General features: G+C 40.3%; 1 protein-coding gene across 1 annotated transcript in view; it reads left to right on the top strand.

The window, feature by feature from the left end:
• The window catches only part of slc6a20 (solute carrier family 6 member 20), a 14985-nt gene extending 6562 nt beyond the window's left edge, over positions 1-8423 (top strand). The window contains exons 6-11 of the mRNA XM_074683917.1: positions 146-387; positions 1777-1939; positions 2525-2726; positions 2920-3079; positions 3230-3395; positions 6151-8423. Coding sequence (XP_074540018.1) covers positions 146-387; positions 1777-1939; positions 2525-2726; positions 2920-3079; positions 3230-3395; positions 6151-6327 — 1110 coding nt within the window. The 3' untranslated portion in view covers positions 6328-8423. The remainder of the gene's footprint in view (positions 1-145; positions 388-1776; positions 1940-2524; positions 2727-2919; positions 3080-3229; positions 3396-6150) is intronic.
• Positions 8424-12598: the final 4175 nt, after the last annotated feature.

Below are 12598 nucleotides of genomic sequence, written 5' to 3' on the forward strand. Positions count from 1 at the left end.
AAGTTTGGAGATTTATTGGCTCACACAGCCTGTGAGTGACCAAAAACTGTTGGTACACTGCGGGGGTTTAAAGTGTGGTCAAGGCTTTCTATGACTCATATGTCTGTGTGCTTATGAACCTACACCTGTGTTTGTCGTCTTTTAGATGGAGCAGCTTGCCAACCCCACCACCTGGATCAACGCAGCCACTCAGATCTTCTTCTCCCTGGGTTTGGGTTTCGGGTCACTCATTGCGTTCGCCAGCTACAACCATTACAACAACAACTTTGAGCGGCAGGCCATCGTCGTCTCCCTAATCAACAGTAGCACCTCCATCTTCGCCAGCATTGTCACCTTTTCCATCTACGGGTTCAAGGCCACCGTCAACTACGAGAACTGTCTGGAGAGGTGTGTGTGTGTTGGCTGCTCATTGGGTTATCAATGCATGTTTATTTACTGAGGGTGAAAATCATTTATAAGGCACATTAACTGATAGAGTCAGTGTGAAGCATTGGGGTATCATGGTGGTTCAGTCTGTGCACAAAATAGCCTTTTTCAATCATCAAGATAAGGAGTGAATATAAACATAACACCCCAGTCTAAACAGCAGAGGCTGTTATCTGCCTTTGACTTCTTTCCTAGGATGTTATTGAGTCTCTGTAGTTGAATTAGTAGACCTCTTTTTAACATTTCTATTTATATAAGATTGACATCAGCCAATTTATTTGTAGACAGTAGACTAGAGATAGAGAAAGGACAGAAGGGAGACCTAACAGAGAACATTACAATAACTTAACGGTCAAAATACACCAGATGCTTCTCCATCTGGCTCCACTCCGTCACAGCTCCAGATCAGACAGGTCAATGTGTCAACTTACACGGGATCTGCTATGTCATGGTCCAGCTGCATCCCTGATCCGGCAGGCTGCAGCAGACACGCGACGGTCCTACCAGATGCCTGAGTAGTGATGCATCAGTTCACTGTAGTACATACTCAATGGGATGGGAAGTTGTACAAGGGGAAACCACCTAAAAACACTCGATGACTTTCAAAATAAAACAAACCATGTCAAAGTCAGATCATATTTAGCTTGATTACAAGAAGAAACCAATGTTATGAGGGATGTTCATGGTGCTCTGCTTATCGGTAAATGAACCAGAAAAAGTTTTGTCTTGTGAGATGGCACAGACCTGACAAAGTTAAAATCTGCAAATCTGCATTAAAGCTTGGTTATTTACCATCCCACCAGCCTGTGTATACTTTATAGGGCTGTAGTAAAAAATAAAAATCAGTCAAATTTAACCTCACTACATACAGTGAAACCACCATTTTCACAAAATCAATCATTTTAACCCAGATGTAAATTGATACCAGTGATCAGACCAAAAACAGCGTCTGCTCAAAACAGCTGAAGCCCAGCACTTAATAACTATGCCTACTACTAATTGTTTAGTGGTTCATAGACTTTCGGCTGACCTCACCAAGTCCAAAGAGCTCAGTCAGTGGGGCAGTTTTCCCTTGGACCACAGCCCGACTCATGTGAGGGAGTCAGGCCAGGTGGACTCAGACCCCATCAGGCTTTACGCTGATCTTTAAACCCAGCAGGAGAGAATGAGTCCACTGTTTATTTGTTGTTTTTTCCCCTGTTTGAAATGGGTCACTGCCTGTTGGATGTTAGAACAGCCCTGTGGCATCATGCAGAAAAGCCTTTCAGCACATATTAAAAGAAGATGTATTGGTTCTGTTTCGATGGAGATCTTTCCTCTTCACATGTGTCCTCTGTCCTCCTCCTCCAGTACTCGAATCAAGCTCCTGAACGCCTTCAGTCTGTCAGAGGACACCATCAACATGGACAACATCTTCGAGTGGATCCAGAGACTGAACGAGACGTTCCCACACCAGTTTGCTGAGCTGGGCCTTCCTGAAGTTCCCTGTGACCTGAACGAGGAGCTTGACACAGTGAGTCCTGTATTAGTGCATCCTTAAAGCGAGAATCACTCACAATACAGTCTAAGTTGGTATTTTTCTATTGTTTTGATTTGGGATTTTTTTAAAGCCTTGTTTCATTTTTATTTCAGTTTATGAAAATGTTTTTACATCTCGTTTTTTCATTTCTCCTTTAGTTATTGTTTTTGGTATAATAACCTTGGTCTGAAGGCATTTAATACAGATCAGAGTCCCTTCAGGATGTGAATGCAGCTCTATGTATCAGAGGGTCAGTTGCTAACAGCTCATCACTATCATCTGATGCATAATGTGAGCAATTGAGATAACATACATATAACAATTTGACATGAATTTGCACAGATAGGGTATGATTGAGTTGGCCGGCAAGTCCACTAGAAAGCTAAAGGTCCACCTCAGCTCCACCTTTCTGACAGTTTTTCTGTTCGACCCCAAGACATCTGTTGACCAACCCTCTCTGGGCTTCATTACTCCTCTTCAGAAACTAATGGATATTGACTTTGTCCATGGTTTTTACAACAATTACTTTAGATTGGGATTCTGTTCCAGTCCTTAACTGTGTTTCTTCCTTTTCCTCAGGCTGTAGAAGGAACCGGTCTGGCTTTCATCGTTTATAGCGAGGCCATTAAGAACATGCCTCTGCCTCAGCTGTGGTCCGTGCTCTACTTCTTTATGCTCCTGCTGCTGGGGATGGGCAGCATGCTGGGCAACGTCACTGCCATCATCACCCCGCTAAGAGACTTCAAGATATTTGCCGGCATAAGCAATGAGTTGTTCAATGGTAAGATTTTCTGATGACTCCACTGTGATACAGTGAAATACACCACCTATTAGACTTTTCACACATGGGCTCCTGAATATGAACAGTGTGCAGTCTGTTGCACTATAGTCAGTGTCATTATACAGTGAATAAAAAGATTTATTAGTTATAATACACAGCCATCAGTGACTGGGCACTGTGTGTGTTTTCACAGGTATCGTGTGTTTATTCTGTCTGCTGGTTGGTCTCGGCTTCACCACAACATCAGGAAACTACTGGTTCACAATGTTCAACGACTACGGAGCAACTTTCTCTCTGCTCTTCATCGTCCTCATCGAAGTCATCACTGTCAGTTATATCTACGGGATCAAAAGGTTTGTGTGTGATGGTCCACCCACAACCTGACTGCATGATACATGAACTGAAATACACATAATACAACAAGACACTCTCACCAGCCAAAAGAAACCAAACACCACAGTACTACCCAAAGATTCAGGGTTATTAAATATGTCTCATTTTAGGTTTGAAAAAGATATAGAAGACATGCTCGGTCATCGTCCCAACTGGTACTGGAAGATCATGTGGAAAGCAGTCAGCCCCCTTCTCCTTATCGCGCTCTTCATCTTCTACATCATCAACTACATCCAGGGAGGGACCCCCACTTACCAGGCGTGGGACAAAGACAAGGTGAGCTGCACCTTCAAACTTTTCCTCTACCCTTGTCTGGATTGTGATGTTTATCAGTCAGTTTGCTGGTGTGAATCCATACAGGGGTTAGACTGGACCAACCTGAGCCAAAGTCTGCCCAATAACCAGATGAAGCAGCTTTTTGTCCCAAAGTATACCATCTAACATAAATAATCTGCAGTTCTACAGGGCCAAACTGACACTAAACATGAAACAAGAGGTCTTTTGAATAAATTATCAAAAACTCCCTGTCCCTTAAAGCGATTTCTGAAGAGGATCACTTTTTGTGGCTACCCCGTTATGCAGACGACTCTCCTATACTAACTCATGTGTGTTCAGATCATCCCCTTGACCAAAACAAAAGTTGAGCTCTATGAGGTTTGACACTTGTAAACACAGCCTCTAGGGGACACTCGAGGATTTGTTGGGGCCAGAGTCTGACGACTGTGGGGTTGGTGAGGACCCTGTTGTAACCCAAGGGATTAAGGCCCAACCCGACTAAAAGTCAGCAAGCCCCCCTGATGTAACTTGAATGTGTGTTATCATGACTGGGGAAAAAAAAAACGGACCAACTTCTTGAAATGCACGTTTTTTGCAGTGGCGGTTGGTCAATAGAGGGCGCTAGGGCGCCGCCCCACCCCCATTACTGTCAACATTACCTTGAAGAATGAGACATGAAAAATGAAAAAGAAATAATAAATATAATAAAATATAATGTCCTGAACTATATGTATATATTTATATATTTACACGTGTTTCCACCCTGGGGAGCAGAAATCTTTGGCCATAGACCCCTGTTATAAATTGTACATGCGCAGTGGCTCCTCTTCATTACAAGAAATAAGACCATATCGGGGCACCTTTTTTGCGCCCAGAGCTGAATGCAGCTGGATTTGCATACCACCACCCTACTGCTATGGAGCCGACGTCACAGCCATCTGTTATACAGTGCGGTTGATTGACAGGTCAAGCCGTGGGAGTAGGAGACGATCAGACAGAGACTTAAAATGGAGAGAGAAACGTATCAGAATGTATCAGGAGAAGGTGAATGTGAAAGAGCGCGGACCTTGACAGTATAATGTTGCTTTTTTTTTTGTTATTATTGATGTAAATACACAGGTGTTATACCCTAGCACGTTTGCTTGCTTACTAGTATATGTCTGTTTTGTAGTCATAGCCCCCCATGGATAAAACTCCACCAGCCGCCACTGGTTTTTTGTTCTTTCATCTCTGACTTTGTTTCTAAATTCGGTTTCTTCATCATACTTGAAAACTAACAAAACTTGGTACACCCACCAGACTTTGTGAAATATGTATGATTCCTGTGCTTTTGTGATGTTACAGGCTCCATAGCACCCCCTAGTGACTTAAAACTGCAGCTCCCCCCAGCCTCTTTCACCTACATGCATTACATTTTTTAGCTTAACTACCATGCCAAGACCTACAAAACATTCAATTATTGTCATGGTGAAATGTGTACAGGAAGTCTGGAAATTTGAGTTGGAAGTTACATCTTTCTGATTCACAGGGTACATATTTGTACAAATTTATCCTAAGTTTTTTATTAGATCGACCCCACGTTTACCATGTGTTTACTAGAGACATTGATGATGAAAGCTATCACATGCAGCATTAATTTTCAGGTCTTATCCTCTTATTTAATGGTGTCTCCTTAGCAATGTGTCAAACTCTAATGTCTTGCCATAAACCAAGACTCCTTCAGAGGAAGCCTGATCTTTTTAATATTTCTTGTAAGCCATCAAGGGCCACCTCTAACACACCTATTAACTTTAACCAAGTTAAACAACTACACAGTCTGAGCTCCTGTGCTTGGGTCATAGGATTAGCACCGACAATTGGACACAAATTATATTTTCCTCATTAAACTTTTTTTATGTATGTATTGTCACAGTTGTCTTGTTTGATAACACTGGAGGTTTCAGCATGGTTAAAAGTGAATGATTACATAAGTAGTGGCATCCCTGGTGGAAGTTATACCACGAGATTTGATCTTCTCAGTGTTTCAAAACTGAGTCCATAAACAGAGAAGGAGAATCAGCTGACAGGAACTTTACGAGGCTGTGTTTGGACGTAACTCTTTCCCAACACTCAAACAAAAAGCTCAGTTATGAGTTTCCAACAACATATGGAACAAGAAGGAGCAAAGATCATTGGGTCATTCTTAATGTTACACAACACAAAGTTCCCTACAGACTTTATGGTTACAGTGAGAAGACCTGACGTATAGATGATGTTTCACTTCATCACTGACTGAGAGACTTTCCTCATCTAAAAAGTCGGATACTGAAAACAGTTAAAACAAAACGCCACCTGATCAAAGTTTGAAAATGAAAGCTTTATGATCCTTATACACCGATCGAACATGTTCATGAAATGTATCTACACCAGTCAAACCAGAGGTATTTGGATAAGGAGTGGCAGTCTTAATGAGTGAGGAATTACCTAAGGGATCTTTTACTGCCAGTGCCCGCTAGCTTTACAGTAAGGGTTTATTATCTGAGGAAGACTTTAAACTATATAATGAGACAGTAAAGTCATCTGTAAGGTTTTACTGAGAAAACAAATCAAATCATTTCCTTATTGACTTACACCGGCTAGAATTGTCAAAGTAACATTTGAGCACTTAGAAGTTTTAATGTGAAAGCCTTTTTGTGCCAGGATGAGGAAAAGCAGAACATAAGGTATGTAAAGTGGGATTTTATGTGGACACTGACAATGTCTGTTGTCTCCTCAGGGTAAGTCGGTAGTGACCGAGTACCCGGTCTTTGGTCAGCTGTTCATCGGGCTGCTGCTGGTGTCGTCGGTCAGCTGCGTTCCCCTCACAGCTCTGTACGCCTACTGCAGGAAGAGGAAACAAGGGAAACACCATGATCATCAGAGGCAGCGTACAGTCAGCACAATATCTGCTTAATGACTCAGACCAACCTCTAAACATCACCTGCCTTCATGGATCCCCCCCACAACCAACCACCACCATCAGATGAACACATGGATTTCACAGAGGACACAGCATCAGTGGTTGCCTGTGTTTTCTTTAAGTTTTCATCTTATTTAATAAAACTATCTACTGAAATAGTAGGTACACAAAATTTCTTTCAGTATTAACTTCTGAGCCAAGTTCCATGTAACACTCTGCACACTGGGCCCTTTTCCCATATAATTTGGTGCATAAAACACCAGCTGGTTCAACATGATCCTTGAAATCCTTTGGTGTCTGACAACATTACAGAAAAGATCCCTAGAGAAGGAGAGAAAAATAGATTTAAAATAGATTTAAAAGAGAATAGTGAACATACCCAACCAGAATTTGGTCAAGTATGTGCTGTATTAACAGAAACAGCAAAGTAATGACAGCAAACTGATCAGACAGATACAGTAAAAACTGTTGGAGTCAACAGGTGTATTGCAAACATTTGAAATAATGACAATGGAAACAGAGGAAATAGCAATTTAGCAGATGAATGCTGAGACTGTTTTTACGCTAAGGGGCCACTGAAAACACTGAACTTTGCTGTCTTTGCATAGAAAAGAGGAGCTGCTTGTGCAAAAACACTGTTAGTGGATACAGACCCTTATATAAACCAAATAAATGGTTTCCACTGTACAACTAAACATGATAACAAGGGGCTCTATGGGGACTGAATCACTTTAGGGTGTAGCCTCTTGTGGACACTTCTGGAACTGCCAAATCCGTTCCACAATGGTGCGTTATTACCAATGGTCCCATTTGTGTAAAGACTAGATGTGCATGCATGCCCAGGTTCTTGTTTGTCACAGCCAATTTTTGCTCCACACGGTATTGTGTCATCTGCAGTGAATCAATCACATTGGTGGTCTGGTGTGTGTGCAGAGTGGTGTATTGGCTGTTTGTGGTTAGAAATGATCCTTTCTGTGATGTCATCAGACACTTGCATAAATAATCTGAGCCTGTCAGGCACAGAAATGAGATCTTTTCATAGAGACAAGGAATATGTTTCAGACTTCATAGCCTGTTTACCAATAAATGTAAACAAACAGGGCCCAGATGATACTCCAATTCAACTGTGAGACATGTTTTAGTGTACTAGCACCTGTAGCTGTAACTCCATATTTTATGTGATGCTAGTTGACTCAGTGTTCATAACATGATGAATGTATGTAGATATGTAGCTTACTCAGTGAGTAATGAGTTGTAGATTGTGTAAGTCATTTTTCATGTCTGAGGTTATTCTCAAGTGTTTCATATTAAACCTTAAATATTATGTCTCTTTTCCATGGGGTGAGCTGATTCAGGGTCAAATTAAGTTTGTTTGTAAATAAACAAAATCCAAAATAGGATTACAGTCCAGCAGCAGGATTACAGAGAGTCCTAAACCACCAGTGAAATGTTCACGTAGTTGACCTGTTTTCCCTGAAGTTTCTCAAAGTGTCAGTATTTGAAATGTGAGTTTACATCTTTGGACCAAATCGTGACTCTGGTTTTTAGAACTTTAAAGAGCGTCTGGATGTGGGGCTGGAGAGTTTCAGTCTGTGACATGATGGACAAATTAAAGGTGTAACTCTTTGAACAGTTTGATAAGTCAGGTTTTTTAGCTTGTCTGGGGCGATGTGATAAGCAGGTTTATATATGTGTGCTCTCTGGAGAAGAATGTACAAAGTATCAGTTTTTCCTTAATATGAAGTATTTTTGATAACTACATTTTTATATCTGTTTTAAGGGGCTGAAATCTGTCGACAGACGTTCTCTTCCACACATGTTAAACAGAGAACATAAAGTCTTCTGTGCCAAAAAAAAACATTTTGATACTGAAAAATGTGCCTCGTACAAACTTTGAAGTGTAAAATGTGTAAATGCTGTAGATATTCTCTTCTTCTAATGATCTAGTGGTTAAGATGTGTTTCTGTTTGTCTTATCAGCCAAATTTGATGTCAAAGAAATGCCTTAAAAACAAGTTTAATGTTCATTAAACTCAAATCAAGTGTCATTAACATGAAACATGTCATGACTGGAAATCTGTGTTTTGTTTCATAGTGATCCTTTTTTTATTAAAGAAATGTTGCTGTTCATAGAAAGACCTTCGAGCTGTGTATTATTTTACACCTGCAAATGTTAAAAAAGAAAAATCTAACAGGCCTAATTCTGTGATCCGTACCGATATGTTCAATTCTTCATGCTTTCTTAAAATCCTCTGTAAATCAATCTGAAAGCCGTACAAGAGGCCGGACCTTCAGTGATCCCCTCCTTTGGAACCATATTTTAGTCGGGGTCCAGGCTCTGCTCTGTGGTTTTGGTCAGAGACATGGTGCTTATGAACCAGTTTCTCATCAGTACTTTTTTTTTAAAGACACGGTTGAATGTTTTTGTGGAGAGATGGAGAGAAACTCTTCGATGTCTTGCGGTTGGACCAGTAGCAGTTACCCAGCAGGCCTCTCTACTCCTGCTCACTGAGGCTAATCTGAAGCGGCATCTTAATCTTTTTGTTTCCTTGTCACAGCAAACACAACATGAAAACATTCAGGTGATGCCAAATGTAGAATGAGCTGAAATCCTTCACATGAGACAGAGAATTAACACCTACCTGAACAAATACCACAGTAAAAGATGTGCAACTCAAAGTGTATGTAGGCTCTAGTAAGCACCTTTGTAAGTGCAGGTAAGAGTGTTCACAGTGAACACCACTGATAAAGAGTTTGCAGCTTTTTGATGCATTTAGTCGGTGTTTCTCAATTGCTGAGTCGTGACCCAAAAGTGGGTCAATGAACTGTTTTCTCTGGGTCACAGGCTTTTGCACAAAGGAAAAAAAAAATCCTATGCTTTTATTTTGAAGGGGATGTTTTGTACAGTGGAGCGTCTATTTACCTAACTTAACTGGATGTTGATTATCAAACATGATGATACGCAAATACGACAACTACTATATAGACACGTCATCTATATTGATTATTAAATTGTGGAGAAAGGAGGATAAAAATGTTGATATTTCGTACAGTGAGGAGTTGGCACCTGTCAAAACTGACAAACTGGGATATTCTGAACTATCTCAGGTTCAGACTCTACCATATTCTTACAAACTGAATGTAAGAGGCTGCCAAGGACCTCGTTTTGATTCACCGCTTGTCATTAAGGGGTGATGACGATGGGTTGTTGAGAACCACCGCTTTAAGTCATTACGTTTCATTTAATTATCTTTTTAACCAGGAAGTCCCTGAAATATCATATATTATGATATATTAAAATCTCTTTCCTAAGAGAAATCTGGCCATTGCAGATTTACATTCAAAATTACACAAAGAACAAAACATGAGGAATCACAACAATCAGCAGTTTTTAAAAGATATTCAAATACACAGAAAAACAATGCCATGCATCCGTTTCTACCCTCTTTATGATAATCCTACCCTTGTTTGATGATATAAGATAAAATAACTCTTTAATCATCCCACAACAGGGAAATTTATGGAATCATAACACCAAAAGATAGCAAAAGAGTATAGTTCAAACATAATACGGTAAAAATATGTAAAAGATTGGATAATATGATATCTGTAACTAGAAAAATGTTCAGAACAGCTTAACTGAATTATGTAAAATCAGAATATAAGTGTGAAATGTGCTCGGACTGGTGATATAACAGAGATAAAACCACACACAGAACAATTACCTGGTGGGTTAAGTACAATCTCTGCTTCTCAGTAATTATTATGTCTGACCACAGCAGGAGGGAGGGTGAGGAGCATGACACTGAACAATCTTCTCAGTGATGTTAGAGTCATCTGTAAGGGGTGAAATATGTTGTCCAAAAAATTAATTTATTCTATTTTGAAATGACAAAAATAAATGTGGAAGACATGAAGTGCTGAAGTGCTATTTTCTGGATGCACTGTATACAATATATCAATATCTTAAAGGTAGAGTCTGCAGGATTTTCTAAAAAGATAGGAAAAGTTCTGCTCAATCATTACTTCTGGGCCTCTATGCATGTGTGTCAGTGTCTGTGTCTGCTTCAAACCCTCCCCTTAGCCTTTATGTTGATGTTTTGGTTGTATAGGGATGTTTCTGGGTGGAGAGTAAGTGTGGTCACCTCAGCCAATCACAGCGCGCCCAGTGCCCAAGTGACTTTGCATATTGATAAGCTAGTGGAAGAAGCTATCTCGAGCAGCTATAATTGTAGACCTAGCAACCAAAGTGACATGGAATGCCAAACAGATAAAGGTTTTTCTAAACAAGGGCAAAGCTTGGCTCGACTTAACTCACTTTCAGGCTCTTGGAGAGCAGGATGGAATGAAGAGCGATGCGAGTTAGCTTTCTGCTAACCAGGTATGTTTCAAATACTGTAATTAGCTTGTGCTAACATGACAAGTCAGGAGCATGGCTCCCAAGTCTCTGCCACGTAGAAGGAGGCTGTGGATGTGTGCTGCTGCTGGCACTGAGCCAAGCAGGAGGAGCCGAGTTTGAATTTGTGTTTACTAACTAGTAACTTAAGTTCCTGCGGTACCTACCTTTAAATAACTGAAATTAGTGCAAATTCTCACTTTGAGCTTTTAAACTAGGTTTGAATGTGTATCTTTCACAAGAGCTTGGGGTCAATTTAAAAAGCAGGATGGGTCCTAGAATACAGCCTTGGGGGGCACCTGTGGTGATCTTAAAAAAGTTAGACTAGATTTGTATGGTTAGTGTAAAAAATGTCAATGAAAAGTTCTTATTGGCTGATGTATATTTTTCATCCCTGACTTTTATTCATTTCATCCTGTTGACTAATGAAGTTTTTAACATGTGTTTTACCTTGCATCACTCCTGAAGCTTAAACAGATGTAAAATATTACTGGGCAGAGGGAAGGTCGGCGAGGTATCAGTAAGAGAGCGTTTATTGATTACAGAGATTGTTAGCTTGTTAAACAAAGAGATAGTGGTGCAGTAATAAAACCATGTCCATGATTGAAGTGCTGTATATGAACTTGTGGTAACAAGGGGCCCCTCTCTTTTTTATCCAGTTTGTTTATTACAAAAAAGGAAAAAATAAAGATTAAATATTGTAAAGAATTATTCTCACATGTTCAGCTGGTTTCATGCACAGCTGGCAGCAGTGTGCCTTGATTACAGGACACAACAGACGTGTTTGTTTGATGGACGCGGCAGCAGCAACATCTGTTGCTCGTATCTTGTGTGTTGTTGGGACACGGTAAAAAAGCTCTGCTGTATAAAGTTTATTAGAATCAAAATGTGATCTGTAGTCATTTTTGGCTGGCAGGTGGACTTTAAAGTAAATTTAGACCCTTTGCGAACTATCTCTGGTGTGCTTAGGAAGCCACGCCTCTAAGGTCATTCGAGTCCTCTGTTCAGAGTTCAGACTGCCTCTTCTTCTGCTGCTCTTGACAATACGATAACAGCTGAACAGGCAGAGACAATCATTGTTTCATTGTCAGACTAAATGATCAACAAAGTACAAAGAAAAATTAAAGGTCAAATGACTAATAAAACAAAAAAGACTAAGAGACCATAAACTGATAGTAAAATAATAAACAGCGAAACAGATTCAGTGCAGCATATTCTGTCAGACCAAGGCTGTTCAAAGTTCTGCTGTCATTACACCTCGTCTAATCTGATAAATAACTCAGGTGTTAACACAACACAGGCTGATAAAGAGATTACCACAGTAAACACGGCTCACTGTTTCTGAAAGCTGAAGGAGCAAACACAGGATTTAATGTCAGAAGTAATGTTACATAACCGGCTCAGATTCATACAGAGGACTCATCCAGGAGCTGTTTATCACCTGTAACCTGCTGTAACATGGACAGAGAGGGAGATTCCACTTTTATATTCCTCTCCTCAGGTTAGACATGAGTGACTCTGCAGTTTCTGTCTCACAGTCCTGTCATAAATCCCACCTTTGAGCATTTCAGGCCTCACTTTTTATTGACACTGAATCACAAAGGTATCAGCTCATCTGTGTGAAAGAAACTGAGTCATCAAGTTGAATAATCTTCCTCATTTGAACATCATAAAGAAACTTTTTTTATCAAGGACGACTTTAAAAGTGCTACAGGTGTTTGTCTTCAATGCTACGAAAAATCACATTCACGTCACGTAACAACACCCAAACACAAACACACTTCTCTGAACAAACCCCAATCCTCTTTGAATTCCTGACCGTGGTGGTGAAAGCAGCATTTGTTTCTGTGCCGGATCCCCGACATCTTAA

This window comes from Halichoeres trimaculatus, unplaced genomic scaffold (assembly GCF_033239565.1).
Source record: "Halichoeres trimaculatus isolate MK-OKI-2021-1 unplaced genomic scaffold, fHalTri1.1 fHalTri1_scaffold_12, whole genome shotgun sequence".
NCBI lineage: Eukaryota > Metazoa > Chordata > Actinopteri > Labriformes > Labridae > Halichoeres > Halichoeres trimaculatus.